At 48.4% G+C, this 16876-nt stretch overlaps 1 protein-coding gene across 5 annotated transcripts in view; it reads left to right on the top strand.

Moving 5' to 3' along the window:
* LOC144136261 (acetylcholinesterase-like) overlaps window positions 1-13686 on the top strand; it is a 196481-nt gene extending 182795 nt beyond the window's left edge. For 3 of the 5 annotated variants that reach the window (XM_077668462.1, XM_077668464.1, XM_077668461.1), the window contains 2 exons: window positions 7933-9441; window positions 11601-13686. In XM_077668462.1, the coding sequence (XP_077524588.1) occupies window positions 7933-9441; window positions 11601-11748 (1657 nt within the window). In that variant the 3' untranslated portion in view covers window positions 11749-13686. The other 2 variants (XM_077668463.1, XM_077668465.1) reach the window with 2 other exon arrangements.
* The last annotated feature ends 3190 nt before the right edge of the window (window positions 13687-16876 follow it).

Here is a 16876-nt window from a genome sequence, read left to right on the forward strand (position 1 = left end):
ACTTCGTAGCGCGTCACTGTACGTCATAACGGAGGGCGCCGGGTGTGGTGCTGGGGGTGGCTGCACAACTCGTTGGATTTCTTCACGGACCACGTCCGTTACGGCAGCGACGCTGACCTGTGGAGCTTCAAAGCGAAGTTTCGCCAGTTCATCGCGCACAAGGCTTCTTAGAAGCTCCCGAAGCTCCTCGGCGGGCAGCGACGTATGCGTGTGCTGGGAAGCGGCTGCTACAGTAGCCTGACGTACATAGTGCACGCCCCATTCATGCCGAGAGTGCTCGATACACGTTGCCTCCTTGGTGAAGTCGGACACTGTTCTCGGCGGGTCACGGACCAGTCCGGCAAACAGCTGCTCTTTTACGCCGCGCATTAAGTGGCGTACCTTTTTTGCTTCGGGCATGGCAGGGTCGGCCCGATTGAACAGTCGTGTCATGTCCTCTATGAACATCGCGACACTCTCGTTCGGCTGCTGTGATCTCGAGTTCAGGGCGATTTCAGCATTCTCTTTTCTTTCGCTGCTGGTAAATGTCGTAGCAGCTCTCGACGAAAAGCCTCCCAGGTGGTAAACGAAGCTTCGTGGTTCTCAAACCACGTTTTCGCCGAGTCCTGCAGCGCAAAGTAGACGTTGCGCAATTTGCGCTCGCCGTCCCACTCATTGAAACCCGCCACTCGGTCAAAGCTGGCCAACCAGTCTTCGACGTCCTCGAACCTCTCTCCGTGGAACGGTGGAGGCGACTGAGGTGTGGGAAGGACGAAAGGCGGGGCATTCCCGGAATGCTGAGTCGTCTGGCTAGCCGCGGTGGATGTCATGGCCCTTACCGGCGCTGTCATTTGGGCGAACTTAACATTCCTTTCTCTTCTAAGTGGCTAGCCATTCGAATGCGCCTGTGAAAGGTTGCGCAGAGAAACGTAACAATAACAACTACAACTTCGGTGTATCGCCAACTTGCTTCTTTGCAATCTAAGAACACATTCCTTCACGGATATCTGAAGCAGGCTCCCGTAAGTGAGCCACTGCACGGCTGCGCGACCTTCACGTAAGCGCCATGCCCCGGGGGCAGTAAATGTGGTGCCTTTATAGGCAGCGCAAGTTTAGGCTCTGCTAATGATCCCATCGCCGAAGTCATGGCCGCCGAAACGGGAAAAACGATCGCATCAGTGGCAGCAAAAACAACTTCGCGAACTTGGCGTTTAGTGTCTTCATTGCTTCTAGTTTTTTCTTTTGCTTTGTACCCTTCGTCTTCGTGGACAGCACCTGTTTTCGTGCGATGCCTTGTGCAGCGTGGGGGCTCAACTCTGCAATGAAGTAGCAACGGGGGCTCTTCAACCATATACATCATAGAGTTAATTCTTGACTGTCAAGAAAAAGTGGCCGCTGCACTGAGGTCCACAGCGTCTCCGCATTTTCAGTGCGAAAGCTGCTACTTCACTAGCGCATCCTGAAAAGGCCGATGGGTCTCTGAAGCCTCGGCCTTTTGCCCTTGACCTTTGACCTTTGAGATTAACTGCCTCTTATACGGTGTGGCTGGGGAAAGGTCATGCGGTACGAGAGTTTAAAAGAAGTCTTGGAGATGTGGCTACTCTAGGGTCACGTGGTATAAAAGTTTAGAGAAATTGCTTTGTCTGCGGTGATGCTAATGTAATGGTCAAGTGGTACGAAAACTGTATACTATGTGGATACTGAAACGGTCACGTGGCATGAAAGCTTAAATGCTGTGCTGCTACTTGAATGGTCCCGGGATGTGACAATCCCAATAGACACTGTAGGGTCGCGTGGTATTCAGGTTGCTTGACGTGTGTTATTTTTTCGCACAATATTTCGTGCTTAGCAATGCTAAACCGCCTGCCATGTTTTCCTGGCCGTCACGGCTGACATCATGGTAAGCACCCTTCATACTCAGGCATTACTCTGCGAAAAGACATGCAGAGCTCAAACGCGGGGATAATGACGATTTTAGAACACGCGGTTCTAGCCGGCATCGTGACGGCAGTTATTACCATAAAACTAACTTACATAGAACATTCATGCAACGCTCTTAGATCAGGAATGAGGAAGAATTCTCTTTAAATAGATTGCAATTCTTGTTGAAGCAGGGCCGTAAATTTTGTATCTCTTCAATATTCCGTCAGCCTTTATTTACTATCGGCCAGCATATCATCACATTATCAACACGAGCGGAAGAAAGCCATGAAAGACAATTGTCCTGTGGAATAATATGGGAAGACTTTGTGTGTCATGTGAATTTTGTTATTTTTATTCAGAAATAAAATGTGGTTTGCAAGTTATAAAAATGCTTTTTAAAGCTATAATTCCCAGCCTTATTTACTTTATGAATTTGTTTTCTATATTGTACGTAATCTTGCATGTAATATTGCTGCTAATTTCATTTATTGCCTATTTTTTTCTGTTTCACCATTAGTTGGCATAGGTGCTTATTATTATGTATTGCAGTCTACAATTTTGTTGTGAATTTTTTTCGATGTATTGTGCTACAAATGCTTTGGTTGGACATTAAAAACAGCTGCCACTGCTGTGAAAGGTAGGGTGGCCTCCCCTGATATAAAACTGCTTTCAGCTTTCTCACCCAGGAAACATGCAATTTTGTGCCAAGTAAATAAATGCAACAACCATTGCAGTCACTCTTCTTAAGCCTGCATTCCTGCCGGCACTATAACAGCGCCGCCGCGGATGAACACGGCTTCCTCTCTGCACTTTGCCATCTCGGCAGACATAGCACCGCCTAACCTCCAGTCAAAGGATGCCAGGTTTCCATGGAGAGGGTGCAAATGCAAGCTATGTTCGAGCTATGATATGCCTCATAGTATTAATACTATGGGAACGAGGCAACCGTAACGGGCTCCCCCGTTTCGGTTTCTTTCATGGAAAGAAATGGCGCCTCTGAGGTTGATTTCGTTGAAAAAGCATCTTGCATAGCCTGGCTAATATTTCAGATGCACGCTCCTCTGACAAAAGATCTGGGCAGGGATGGTGATAGAAAAAAATGAAAAAGTACGTGTTCTGGGAAGCTCTCTGCGGGTCTGTAATGTTTTTATTGTCGTTCGATGTGTTTCGCGGGACGGGCCGCAGAAAACAGGCCGTGAAGGTTTTTGCATTGTTGTTGTATTCACACAAGCCTATGCAAGAACTAATAAATAAAAGCACTGAGTTGCTCTGATTGATTAGTGCCTTAAGTAGGTTCAGCTTGTGCCACGGAGGTTTTGTTTAATTCGGTGCTTGTTTGAAAGAATGTTGAGAACCGACTCCTCCTCAGCCCCACTAGATTGTGGAAACAGAGCGGAGCTAATAACTGTAACAACAGCCACAACAACAATAATAACAGTAGCGATAGTAATGACGATATCCGCTCCCACAAAAACAAGAAGCACATTAAAAAACACAGTGCACATTAAACAAACTCTGCCTTTCCTAAGCTGATCTGTGCACAAAGGAAGCAAAGCAAACCTGTAACTTCTCAATATGCCACATCGGCAGGATTAAAAGCTTAAATTTGTCTTTGCGCAATACGCCGTGAGATAAAAAGCAGACAGTCATTTACACCGAAAAACTTCTAGTTGACTTCCGAGGAGAGTAGTATTCTCTAGCATACAATTGAGAGTTTTGGAACAGCGCGTACACTCCGTGTAATGCTAAAGCACTCTAATACGTATGCGAGGCCTAAAAGGTCGCGCATTAGTTCCCCCCTTATTAGCGCTCCACTGCTATCACTGCTATAGGAATGTGGCTTTCTTTTTAGCGCTGTGATTTATGATACTGAGGGTGTTTGGAGGTTTACATTCATTTATCTCTTGCTCTCGTTTTTAGCCTTGAATTTTCCGCCAATTCTCTTTACGAAAAAGGGGTGTGAAGGTGTAAAGAATTGTTCGAGATTTCGCTTCGTTACTTTCTGTATTCATTGCAGAAGCCACACAACCCCTATATAGGCCAAACAAAAACATCGTGAACAGTCCGAGATTATTTTCACAGTAGATATTGAAAGAAATACTCCTCGCAAGTTATCTACACTCCTCCTCCTATTTCTTTACATCGTTTTTTTTGTTTCTCGGCGAAAACAAGCTGAGAAGGAAAATGTATCTTCACTTTGCGCAACTCCTTGCGTCCATACCTCTGCTGCCTTATTGCGTTTGAAATGCGTTCTGGGCGTCGTATCTTCAAAACAAAAAGAAAAACTCTCGTTATTGGTCTATCGGAACTTCCTGCTCTCTCCACTCCTCCCGCCTCAATGCCAAGCAAGCGATGACGCCAAGTGAAGGCTCGAGTGGTCGTTCGCGCGTGCGATCCGTCGAGGACCAGCGCTTCCAGACACACGTGCCGCAATCCTGTTGGGCTCCTATTACAGGGAGCGTGTTTCCAAGGGGCGCCTCCGATACTGCGCGTCTGCGCTATCACCCTTATCATCGATTCTGGTGTCGTCCTTTGCTGGCGCAAGGAGAGTGGCTGAAACGGATAGTAACGCAGGAGGCCACACCTGCGTGTCTAATTTTAAGCCGCTGGATCGCGGCACAGTCGAAGACTTGGGCGACTCGGGTGAGTTCACGGAGCCGTTAGCTTCGGCTTACTCTGCTGATGTATTCGCGTCTTGTACCAGTGGTGCGATATACGCGCAGTAAGTCTCGTGAAGTTCTTGCCGCCCTAAGTCTAGTAATGCCGTTATTTCTCAACTGTGTGCGAGCCGTCTATGTTTAACGTCATTAAACGCCGTAATAATGGTCCTGCCGGTAAACTAGCCGAAAATTATTGCCTCAACTTAACACCGTCCTCAAAGAAGGCAATAGGTGATCGTTACTGTGCGGTGGTATTAACAAAATTGTTTTGCAGACAGTTTTGATGTTGTCATTGCTCAGTAAGTCAGAATAGCAGTCAGCCTTAATATCACGCAAGCTAGCGTCACTGTGAGGTATCTGTAAAAGTGGAGCTCGCCAAGTCGAAAATGTTGCAGAGATGCGTCTAAACATCTCCATAAATTATTAGTTACTGGAATGATCTTGTTGCTCGGGAAGTAGTAAGTCGACTTACATAAGCAGTAGAAATGCGAGTACGCATTTCGGGACGTAATGGGCTGTGGTGAGCCGATTAAATTTCAAGGCACTAAGGTGGATGCCGTTAAGTTTGTCCTTGCGGCACAACGCAACTGGCATTAAAAATAAAAACAGTAGGCATTTAATGTTATTTGTTGAGCGCGCGTGGCTCCGGAATCAGAATTAGTGGCACTTCACAATGGCGCTTAAAATTCCATTGCTGTTCTTCCTTCGAGAATCCGTGGCGTGTTCGTATCTCTTCGAAGAGACAAAGCTTGCTCATTTAAGGCAAAGAATCTGCAAATTCAGAATTATGGCGCTTCTTTCCTCAGTTAAACTGCCTTTCACACGCTAGATCCAAGGGTGTTTTTCTGTGCGACCCATTCGCTAACGCAGACCTTCTCCAGTGGATATATTATATGTATGAATTTTTGCAGCATACTAAGAAACAGCCTTTCTTTAACTAAAATACCAAGCTGTCTACCGCTCATATTCGATCCTTGACGACCTTATCTAGTCAAAATGCGCAATTAGGTTGGTGACAATACAAACTGTTTACTATAAATGACGTATTGACATTATCGCGTCTTGTGAAAATCTCGAATTGTGGCGTCAAGGGACAAGAATGTCATGTTTCATTACGCCTGCAGCGGATGTTTCCTATTCCTTTATCCGTGTGAATTATATTATCACTCTCCTTGATTGCTGTTAATGCACCATGAGCGCATGTAAGGAAGAAACAATAAGCCAGTTGTATTAATATGTGCTGAAGTGAAAAACAGGACAGCATCAAGTTGACTGTCCGGGAAGGCTTTACTGGCTTATGGTCAAATATTCCTTGCCGATTTCCTTGCGGCTTCGTTAATGTCAGAGCGAGACAAACTCGGGGTGAAAAAAGGGAGGCAGGAGTGGGGCAGTGGTGCTCAGTGTTTCACGAAATTAACAAACCTCCACATCCACGCAGAGATCCCTTACTACTGAGTATTGCAATCGTCCAGTCATTTTTATTGCATGCAGCTAAGTGTAAAACGAACTGCTGCCTGAGCCAGAGAAAGAGCTTCACGGTTTGCTGCGTTCTTTTGCATTCTTTACGTTATGTACCCTAACCAGGGCCTTTTATCCTTCACTGGAGTACCACATCTTTCATTATAAACAAAGCTCTATTTCGCTGTTGAAAACAGCGCAGTATAATGGCGAACATTTTAGTTCCCGTCGCCGAGACATTACCTCTTGCCTCACACAAATTATAATCGGCCCAACCGGCAAGAAATACACGTTTGTGTGGTGTTATATAGTCGTGAAGTATATTTATTTGGTAGCTGAAAATGGTGAGTGACAATAAAAGTCACGATATTTTTACGGCGCAAAAGATAAACTAAAGTTGTCCCCAATCAATAGGTTACTACATTCTGTCAACAAAGACGCTGCTGTCCCTGAACACGAACCCTTAAGAAGCTATATAAAGCCAAATGACAAAAAAGGTGTCGCCATCACTGGCCGATTTCACAAATCAACTGTGGTACGCTGGCATAGATTTTTTGGCGTGGATCCCAGAGGCTAGACTACACCGTCATTCAATTACAAATGGGGATCATCATCCTCATCATTATCATCAGCCGGACTACACGCACAGCAGGGCAAAGGCCTCTCCCATGTCTCACCAATTAACCTTCTCCTTTGTCAGCTGCGCCCACCCTCTGTCTGCAAACTTCCTAATCTCATCTGCCGCACCCTGCTACGCTTGCCTTCTCTTGGAATCCACCCCTTTACCCTTAAGGACCAGCAGTTATCTTGCCTTAGCAGTACATGCCCTTCTAAAGCCCACTTCTCCATCTTGATTTCGACTAGGATGTCATTAACACGCGTTTGTTCCCTCACCCACTCTGCCCGCTTCCGGTCTATTAGCGTTACACCTGTCATTTTCCTTTCCATGGCTCGCTATGTTCTCCTTAACTTAAGATGAACCCATTTCGTTAGCCGCCACGTTTCTGCCCCGTAGGTGAGTACCGGTAAGATGCAGCTGTTGCACACTTTTCTCTTTAGGGATATTGGTAACCTGCTATCCATGATCTGAGAAAACCTGCCATATGCGCTCCATCCCATTCTTATCCTTCTAGTTATTTCCCTCTCATCACCCGGATCAGCTGTCACTACTTGCCCTAAGTAGACGTATTCCTTTACGACTTCCAGCACCTCGTTGCCAATTGGGAACTGCTCTTCCCTTGCTAGAATGTTGAACATTACATTGGTTTTCTGCTTGTTAATTTTTAGACCCACCGTACTGCTCTCTCTGTCTAACTCATTGATCATGATTTGCATTTCACCTCCTGAGTGACTCAGCAAGGCAATGTCATCAGCGAATCGCAGATTATTTAGGTATTCTCCATTAACTCTATTATCAACTAATGCCTCCGGTAAACAGGCGGTGAGTAGCATCGGCGAGGTCGTGTCTCCTTGCCTCACGCCCTTCCTTATTGGAATTTTATTGCCGATTTATGGAGGACTATGGTAGCTGTACAGTTCCTGTATTAATCTTCCAGCATTTTGACATAAGGCTCATCTACACCCTGATTCCGCAATGCCTGTATGACTGCTGAGGTTTCCACTGAGTCAAATGCTTTCTCATAATCAATGAAGGCTCAATGAAACGGGGATCACTGGGTCCTTTTCTATGTAAACGTCACGAGTTTCAGCAGAGTGGCCGGAAAAAGTCTAAATTTAGTGTCACCAGTGGTACATGAGTATTTTGATGCAGGGTAGGCATGAACATATCCAGAAATAGCCAGAAAATTGAGAGGCATAGAACTGAGTGTAACCGTCAGTTGAGTGGCGAAAAGCGTAACATTGCAAATTTGCACCTATTAGTTGTTTAGGCGCCTTTGCATATCTTTTTCAGCACTGCAGAAATGTGGGCCATTATTTCATCAGCAATCATCGCTTGCTGCCTGATTACCAGCAGCGCCGAAGACACGGGCCCAGTTGTCCACACGACCAGCGGCGACGTAGAGGCAACCATTATTTCGGCAACAGACGGCCGTCCTGTTAGCTGCTTCAGGGGAATACCGTACGCTGAACCCCCGCTGGGTGAACTGCGCTTCAAGAAGCCGACGCCCAAGAAGCCGTGGCGGGGGAAGAGGTCAGACTTCCGCAGGCCCCCAATGTGTCCGCAGCTTCCCGTGCGCATCAACAGTTTTTTCGTGATATCGCCACATGATCCCATTTCAGAAGACTGCCTGTACCTGAACGTGTTCGCGCCCTTTCACAACGACTCGACACCGAGACCAATCGTTGTGTACATCCACGGAGGTGCCTTCACGCTCGGAGGAATATCCTTGCCGATATTCGATGCGGTTGAACTGGCAGGGCGAGGCGATTTGATTGTGGTCACCATCGCCTACAGGCTCGGAGCACTGGGATTTCTCAACATGGGAATCGAAGACTCCCCGGGCAACATGGGTCTCTATGACCAGCGACTCGCTCTGCGATGGGTCAAGGAGAATGCCCGTTCCTTCGGCGGTGATCCGGACAGGATAACCCTGATGGGGCAGAGCGCAGGAGCCATTTCTGTTAGCATGCACCTCCTGTCACCTAACAGCAGCGGCCTTTTCCGGCGCGCCTTCCTGCAGAGCGGTAGCCCCTTCATCACGGGCTTCATAAGCACACCAGCGCAGGCCGCAGGCAGGGCGAGCTTGCTCGCAGACTTACTCAGGTGCAGCGAGAACGGCGCTCAAAAACTCTCTGCCTCCGAAGTGGTCGCTTGTCTGAGGTCCAAGAACTTCATGGACATCTTGAACGCGTCGGAGAGTTTCAACGGTGCAGGGTTGGACGGATTCTTTCCAGTTTTCAGCGACGACTTTGTGTCTCCGGAAATGGCAGCCGGAATTCAAGCTGAACCGAACGCTCAGGAAATCCTGCTCAGCGTTTGCGAGTCAGAGGGCGACTTCTTCATGAACCACGTGCTTACGAACGTCAACCACATAGACGACGTAGCTGCCGTCAGGAAAAGGATGGCCACATCGCTCGTGAAAGTGCTCCTGAGTGCGCTGACCACTGCCGACACCAGGCCCATCATCAAGCATTACTTCGACCCTGTGACTGCGCAGAGCGGAGCCAGTGTGGTTCACGCCGCCAGCGACATCATCGGCGACTTGATGTTCAGCTGTCCCGCGCTGAGGCACGCCCGCATGCTGTCTGCTGCAAACGCGTCGGTGTACGTCATGCGCTTCTCCGAGAAGGCGTCATTCGTCGACTGGGCGCACTGGGTTCGCCCGACGCACGCCGACGACATCCTGTTCAGCCTTGGCTCGGCTGCCCTCCCGAGTTTCCGAGATAAGGGGGCCACGGAAGCCGACTATGAGGTGATGAAAAACCTAATACACGCCATATCGACGTTCAGCCACAGCGGGTAAGCATTGAGTTATAGCAGCACGATTGTTTTGAAAGGCTGTACAGTCTTCGCCAGAACTGCTCAGACCACAGGGTTTTCTTCTGAGCAGTACAGTTCGCCACGTACGGCACCTTAAAATTCACATTGTCTCCGCCTTCGTAGATAAGTAACTTCGGCTGAGCCGTAACTGCTAAACTACGCAGCCCAACTGCAAACCCGTGTGGTCTGAACAGTTTTGAGCAATGCTGTACGTTAGGCTTTCTGTGGAAAGAGTTGCAAAACAGCATTCAACTTTCAAGGCCAGTTCCATACGTGCAAGACGAGAATAGGACTACGCTTGATAAAGATATTTTCCGCCTTCTGAAAGCGTAAAACAGGCCAGACGGTAGAAAGGTGCCCTTCACTGGGCTTTTATCTCAGTTTTTTTTAATACTCGTCTTTTCTGTAATCGGCGGCACCACAACCCCCCTCCCTTCCCCCCCCCCCCCCCCCCCCCCCCCATGCAGTCGCGATCCCGTGATCATCCCTTACGTATAGCTGGTGTCTGGTGGCTCGCGCTAACTTTCCCAACACGCAACGACGGTTCCCAGGAAAGGTATATTTCTGTTCGCAGTCATTTAGCCTCCGTGCAGCCGAGCGGGACCGGGGGTGAGGAAGTAAGAGGTGGGGGAGAGGGGTGGAGGAGCTAACGCCCACGGACATCCCGCACGAGGTCTATCTCTGCGTAAAGGGCTGTGGATTTTGAGCGTCGCCGCGGAACGCCGACGCACCGCCACCGTGCAGCACCACAAGCGGCGGAAAACTGGCGGCTGCCGCCAGACCGCAGCCGCCAGGATTTCAGCATTACTGGAAACGGCGTGATTCTATATGCTTATTAAAATGCTGAAAAGAACAGCTTTGCATTTAAAATTAAGCTAGTATCGATCCCATGACGACAAAGAGAACGAATTATTCTTTGCGACCCCTTTCTGAACCAAAATAGTTAACCTCTTTGAACCTCCCGCGCTTCCTGACGTCACTCGACGCGTAGTGGCTAAGCCTAGCAGCCTTAAAAATCCAGAAGCATTCTGAAACTCTGGCACGTTTCTTCGCTAAACTTTTGTGGTGCGGGCAGCTTCAGACAAAGTGGAAGCTCCATGTGACTTTTGTTTGCCATGAACGTGAGGCACAGTGTAGCGGCAACGGCGAGCTCATGGTGAAGCGAGCGGCCGCTTCGGCAGGCGCGGCCATGTTGTAGAAGCGGGCGGAAGCCAGACGCCGTCGCGCCCTGATTCGTCCGCACTGACAGCCCACGTTGGCCGCTTCCGGCCAGCGGCTGACCGCCGGGCGGTCATATCTAGCCCAGCTTGATCGGCGGCGAACGGCCGCCCGGCGGCCTGCCGCCGGCCGGACGCCAGTTTTCCGCGAGAAAAACGCTCCATGTGGGTCCCCCTTAATGGTTATCGCATGTCAGCTCACGCTGACTTTTCGCTCTACGAGTTGTGTAATCGCCATTCAATTTTTTTTCCTCACATATTTATATTCTGCCGCTGCGGTGGGTCATAGTTATGGTGCTAGGCTGCTGAACCGCCAGACACGGGTTCGATCCCGGCCGTGGCGGTCCTATGTCTATGGAGGCGAAATGCTGGAGACCCGTGTACTGCACAATGTCCATGCACGCTAAAGAACGCCAGGTGGTCTAAATTATCCGGAGCCCTCCAGTATGACGTCCCTCATTGCATGATTCACTTTGGGACGTTAAACCCCATAAGCGAAACGATAAACGAAACATTTTATGTGCTGAAGGGCTTGAAGGGGAAGAGCGATTGCTAGTTATGCCCGTATTTATACGGTTATAGGGTACTGTACATAATTTCTTTCTGTAAGACTGGTCAAACATCTTAACCACATGCTTTGCTGAAAACCATAAGTGGTATATTGTGCAGCGCCTCTGTAGTGTTCTGAGCAGTTTTCAGTGATCGATTGCCATATCTCGATTTTTGCGTAGTGATGTATTGTCTACAGAAACGAGGCTTTTAGTAAGGTACTCCTCTCTAGCTTCCATTACGAAAGTTTTAAAAGGTACTGTTTCTTCTAGAACTTGCTCAGCACACGTTATGCCTGCATGCTTTAAGACATAGTCTGGAGGTTGTTAAAGTATCGCAACGCTTACTCTGCCCTCTTCGTGACCTTTTCAGCATCCCAGAAGTAACGGGTGGAGCAACGTGGCCAAGATTCGATGACCAAGGAGGATACATGCATATTCGAAATGGCAGCAATGTCCCGGAAAAGCATTTCTTCGATTCCACTTGTGAATTTTGGAACAGCCTCCAACTCCCCGATTGAGCAACAAGCCTGAATTTGATGACGCTGCATACCATGCGGAACGTCTACGTACGCTGATTATTGCACGCTGGCATTCTGCCCAACACAACTCCGCTCATTTTTCAAGTTCTTGTTTTTGTGAAAGACGTTCACATTATTTCTCTTTTACGTGGCTTCTCCAAAGAAAAAACATGTCCGCGCGAATTTTAAAGGTTAGGTTCTTGTCGCTTTTTTCACTCATAGCAAGCAATTTCGCACGTTTGCGTAAAAAGACTTCAGTTTGAACTCAGCACTAATCGCCGAGGGTTTTGTACGCCATAATCACCAGGGCCGTGTGGCGTGTTAGCCTGTTGGAGGTGAGCAATGCAGTCCTTTAGAGAAGAGTGCGGTGAGGGGCTAGTTGGTACGACATTATGGGAACAAGGAATAACTGAGCAAAAAGGACGGGACAAGAGAGAAGAACCACACGATACAAGCGCTTGTATTGTGTGGTTCTTCTCTCTTGTTCCGTCCTTTTTGCGCAGTCATTCATTGTTCCCACAATGCCGTCCTTTCGCCCTGCGGTCATCTTGTTTTCATAATTGTATACGTGGTCTTAAATCTACGGGGCTGAAAGTTACTGCAAATTTTCTAGCATAAATAACTAAACTCCAAGAAATGCAACTTGCATCTCTGATGCTGACAGCTGCGAAAGAAGTAATAATGCTGTGCGCACATGAAGAATGTTGTTGCCAATGGCTTCGTATTCCTCGAGGGGCATTCTGCTTTTATCATTATGAATCAACGCATTTTAAAAGATGATCTTAGGCATAGGCTGCCAGTCACTTCGGCTTTGTTTGCAGATCTTATTCCCGTTAGCTGCATTTTTATACTTTAATAAGCAAATCTCTGTATGCCGCGGAAGGCAGACTGTATCACATGTCGGCGTTTGCTTAAAATGAAAAACAAATCGCCAGCTTCCTTAATTTTTTCCTTCGTGAGCAGCAGGTTCAGTCGGCTAGAGTATCAGAATTGAATTTATTCAGACCATTCTGTTCCTTTGATGCTTACAGGTGTTTGTACGAAACAACTTTGTACAAAATGCAGCGCGCTTTCAAATTCTCGTGATGGCCGATTTGCTCATCTCGCTGTCGTGAGCGTTCAGTCCCATAATGAATTAAATGCAGCCTAGATACTTCGTGCATATCATCATAAAGCTATATATCGTGAGTACAATATTTACTACTCACTCATAGGTGAAAATCACCAAGGTAAGCGATCAATTCCAGATAGCTATACCTTCGCTCACATTCTGATTGATTGATTGATTGATTGATTGACAATTCATTCATCCATTCGCTCGCTCGTTTCTTCGTTTCTTTCGTTCTTTAACTCAATTGTGTTAATGATGTACCTAATGATTCACGTGTGCTTATATTTGTGTTGGATGCTTGTTTAGTTTGGGCGGGTCACTACACGGCTAATGAAAGTGCTGATGACGGGTATGCAGAAGCATATAGTATCCTCACATTCGCTGGATTCCCTTGGGCGTAGTCAGTGCCTTCGCCACGACGGGGCAAACGAATTAGTTTGTGCGCAGAATTTTATGCTCTACTATGCGTGCACGTCAACTTAATGCGGCCACGTTTTATGTGGACGAAAAAATAATCCAGCCAGCGGCAATGCAGTAAAGGGTGGTCTCTTTGATGAGCTGTGCTGCCTCATGTACCGGGAATTTCTAGAAGCCCCGACGTTTATGAATGAGGCTAAGCGGTAACTCACGAATAAGTGCTTCACAGTCCCCGCATGCAGCTAACCATGCGTAACCGGTAGGGCGATGCGGAAAGTATTGTTTCACACGCGGTCTGCTCTAAGGATCTCATTACCCCTTAACAGCAGTACGCGTAAAGCACTGTGTGACTCCTTTTATGCCTTATTCTGTTCAGAATGCAACGTTTTAAATAAAGGTTTGGAATATGATGTATTATGGATTTTTATGGCGCAAGGGCATTTATGGCCAAAGAGGGCCTGGCACAAGGTATTTTCGACTACTCAAGGTGGGATCGAAGACCCATTTTTACAAGAATTTCACTCCAGATAAGCCGAGCACCAGGCCAGGGGAAAGCTTGTACCCGTTGTGACACCGGTGGGCATCCGGCGGCACTGGGATCGAACCCCGCACCTCCCGCATACGAGGCGGATGCTCAACCACTTGGTCACAGCTGCGGCAGTAAAGATTTGGAGCAGATGCTATCAAGGCTTCATTGCATAACTCATGAAAAATGCAAGCAGCTGTCCAGAACGCTTAGCTTTCAGCGCATCTGTATTGTTCGAGGCAGCCACGCAAATTTTTTCGTTGACATTGTGCTCCAGTGAACTAAGCTCGGCAGAGAGCTACTTCAGCGTTGATCCATGCTCAACATTTTCAGCTTGCGCAAAACATGCTACAAACAAAAAAGGGGCAAGGTGGAAGCGTGAGATCGTCTCAGTATATCTCGAATCAAGTGCGTGGAGTCGAGCATATATCGTAATTGCTCGCGGTCGTACGCATCCATGGTGAAAAAAGTATGATGCGATAGCCTAATACAGGCTTCGTCATACACGCGTAACAAAATTTCTATGATATTGTGCGACATCTGTATGAGAAAGGAATGATTTTGCAAAAAAGAATGACATTTGCATATCATTTGTATGCGAATTGAATGGCATTTTGTATGAAAAACTCTGTGAGGTTATTGCATCATATAACTTTTTGAAGTAGGGATATACGCCACATTCTGTCAGCGATGTTGTGGGGTTGAATTGGGGAGATAAGTACGTTCTCCCCACTCAATCGCGGCTGACACGGTTCAAAGCCGCCCGAACCCCACCCCGTGATCGCGTACGCTACCGAGCGCTCGCCGACCACGGCGGGCCTTGCTCTGAGGGAACAAAGGAACGACACATTGGCTGACACAAACAGGCATTTATTGCTACAGAAACAATAACGCCAGCTAGCAACAAGGTACGCTAATGAATCGAGGACGTCCGACTCACCAGCAAGGTTCCGAGCGAATGTTCGCCCGCGCTAGGGCAAGGGATATAAACTCCGCAGGCCGGACGGGACGAGTACGGGAGCCTGTCTCCCCGTCGCTTCTTCGCCCCGTCGGCGAAGAGCGGAGCCGCCGAGCGACGCGTCCGCCCCGGCTGATTCCCGGCCGAAGAGAGCCCATCTCCCGCGGGCAGGCTTCAGCAGTCTCCCCCGCAGCGACGCTGGCGCCCTCTCCTGCCAGTTAATGTAACTGGCAAGGGAACGCGCTCATCCTCGGGGTACGACTGCTGCTGCACGGTGCCTCGCGGGAAAGCAAACTCAGGGGGCTGCAGGGCAGGTCCCCACAATGTACGTATACTAAAGTTCAGATATATCGAACCCGGATGTTTCGAATTATGGTCGTGCCTCGTTAATATGGACACTTTACCGCTCCGCCGCGGTGGCTCAGTGGTTATGGTGCTCGGCTGCTGACCCGAAGGACGCGGGTTCGATCCCGTCTGCGGCGGTTGAATTTCGATGGAGGCGAAATGCTAGAGGCCCGTGCACTGTGCGATGTCGGTTCACGTTAAAGAACCCCAGGTGGTCGAAATTATCCGGAGCCCTCCACTGCGGCGTCCCTCATAGCCTTGGTCGGTTTGGGACGTTGAACTTCAATAAAACCACAAACCGCAAACTCTGGTTCCCGAGAAAAACTGCCCATAAAGCGAGTGGTTCATAATAACAAACCAGGAAGAAAAACGACGAAATAATAAGGCCTTTATGATTACGCACTGCATGTGTGCACAGTGCACGGCGGGCACTGAAGTTAAAATCTGGCAATCTTGGGAGCTGCTGGTGGATTATTCTAATCTTTAAAGCCGTGCGGTGCATGTCTGATGCACGTTTGAATCTCCGAGTGGTCCATGAGACACGTGAAGACACCTCTTGGTGTGATAAAGTACTTCCTGCTACGGCTTTGCGCATCTCAAGAACCCTGTACCCACTGGGATGACCGATTGCTGAATGTAGTTTTCAAAGCAGCGCACAAAAAGAATTCTTATTATAGCAATTAGGTAATGCCTAAACTGGTAAAGTGCGTTGAGCGGGCACTTCACCACAATAAAGCATGGAACCACACACAAGCACACAAAGGCCGTTACTGCGACGCTTTTTGTCCCTTCGCTCTGCCTTTTGCTGGTGTTCTTCACGCGAAACACTAGGAGTGGAACATCTGGAAGAGGCCTTCCGATTTCCTTCTCATCGCTGTCCATATTAAACGGACAAAAATACACGGGTCCCAAGGGCCTCCGCGCATTTTCGCACTCGCCACAGTAGCATGAATTATTCGATAGGTTCTAAAACTTTCCCGTTCTGTGAAACAAATTACTACGCACAATCCATGGCTGCGACGCGAGGAATGTCGAGTGTTAGGTATTTACATTAAATATGTTGTTGTTGGGCAGCGAGGACTTCCTCCTGTTTCTTTTCGCTTCAATGTTTTCAATGTTTTCCAGATCGAGGTAGTGCATCCACGGACGCGTTAATGACTCTCCGCCGCCTCTGCCACATCTGTCGTCTATCGCCGAATGTTTTGCCAAATGTGTGTGTGTGTGTGTGTGTGTGTGTGTGTGTGTGTGTGTGTGTGTGTGTGTGTGTGTGTGTGTGTGTGTGTGTGTGTGTGTGTGTGTGTGTGTGTGTGTGTGTGTGTGTGTGTGTGTGTGTGTGTGTGTGTGTGTGTGTGTGTGTGTGTGTGTGTGTGTGTGTGTGTGTGTGTGTGTGTGTGTGTGTGTGTGTGTGTGTGTGCGTGCGTGCGTGCGTGCGTGCGTGCGTGCGTGCGTGCGTGCGTGCGTGCGTGAGTGGGCTCACCTGTCCTCTATTCCGGCTTCCTCCGGCAGCGGGACCCCGCCCTCTTCAGCGGTACTGACGATCATGACGCTGAAGACTGGCTCACATCATACGAGCGGTTGAGCACCTATAGCAAGTGGGATGATACCACGAAGTTGAACAACGTCATGTTTTATTTGACCGGCGTTGCCAACCTGTGGTTGCGAAACCACGAAGCAGACTTCTCCACGTGGACTGCTTTCAAGGAGAACCTCACCGAAGTGTTCTGACGTCCTGCTGTGCGCAAGCTACGCGCCGAACACCGCTTGCGCGAGC

This window comes from Amblyomma americanum, chromosome 6, assembly GCF_052857255.1.
Source record: "Amblyomma americanum isolate KBUSLIRL-KWMA chromosome 6, ASM5285725v1, whole genome shotgun sequence".
Lineage (NCBI taxonomy): Eukaryota > Metazoa > Arthropoda > Arachnida > Ixodida > Ixodidae > Amblyomma > Amblyomma americanum.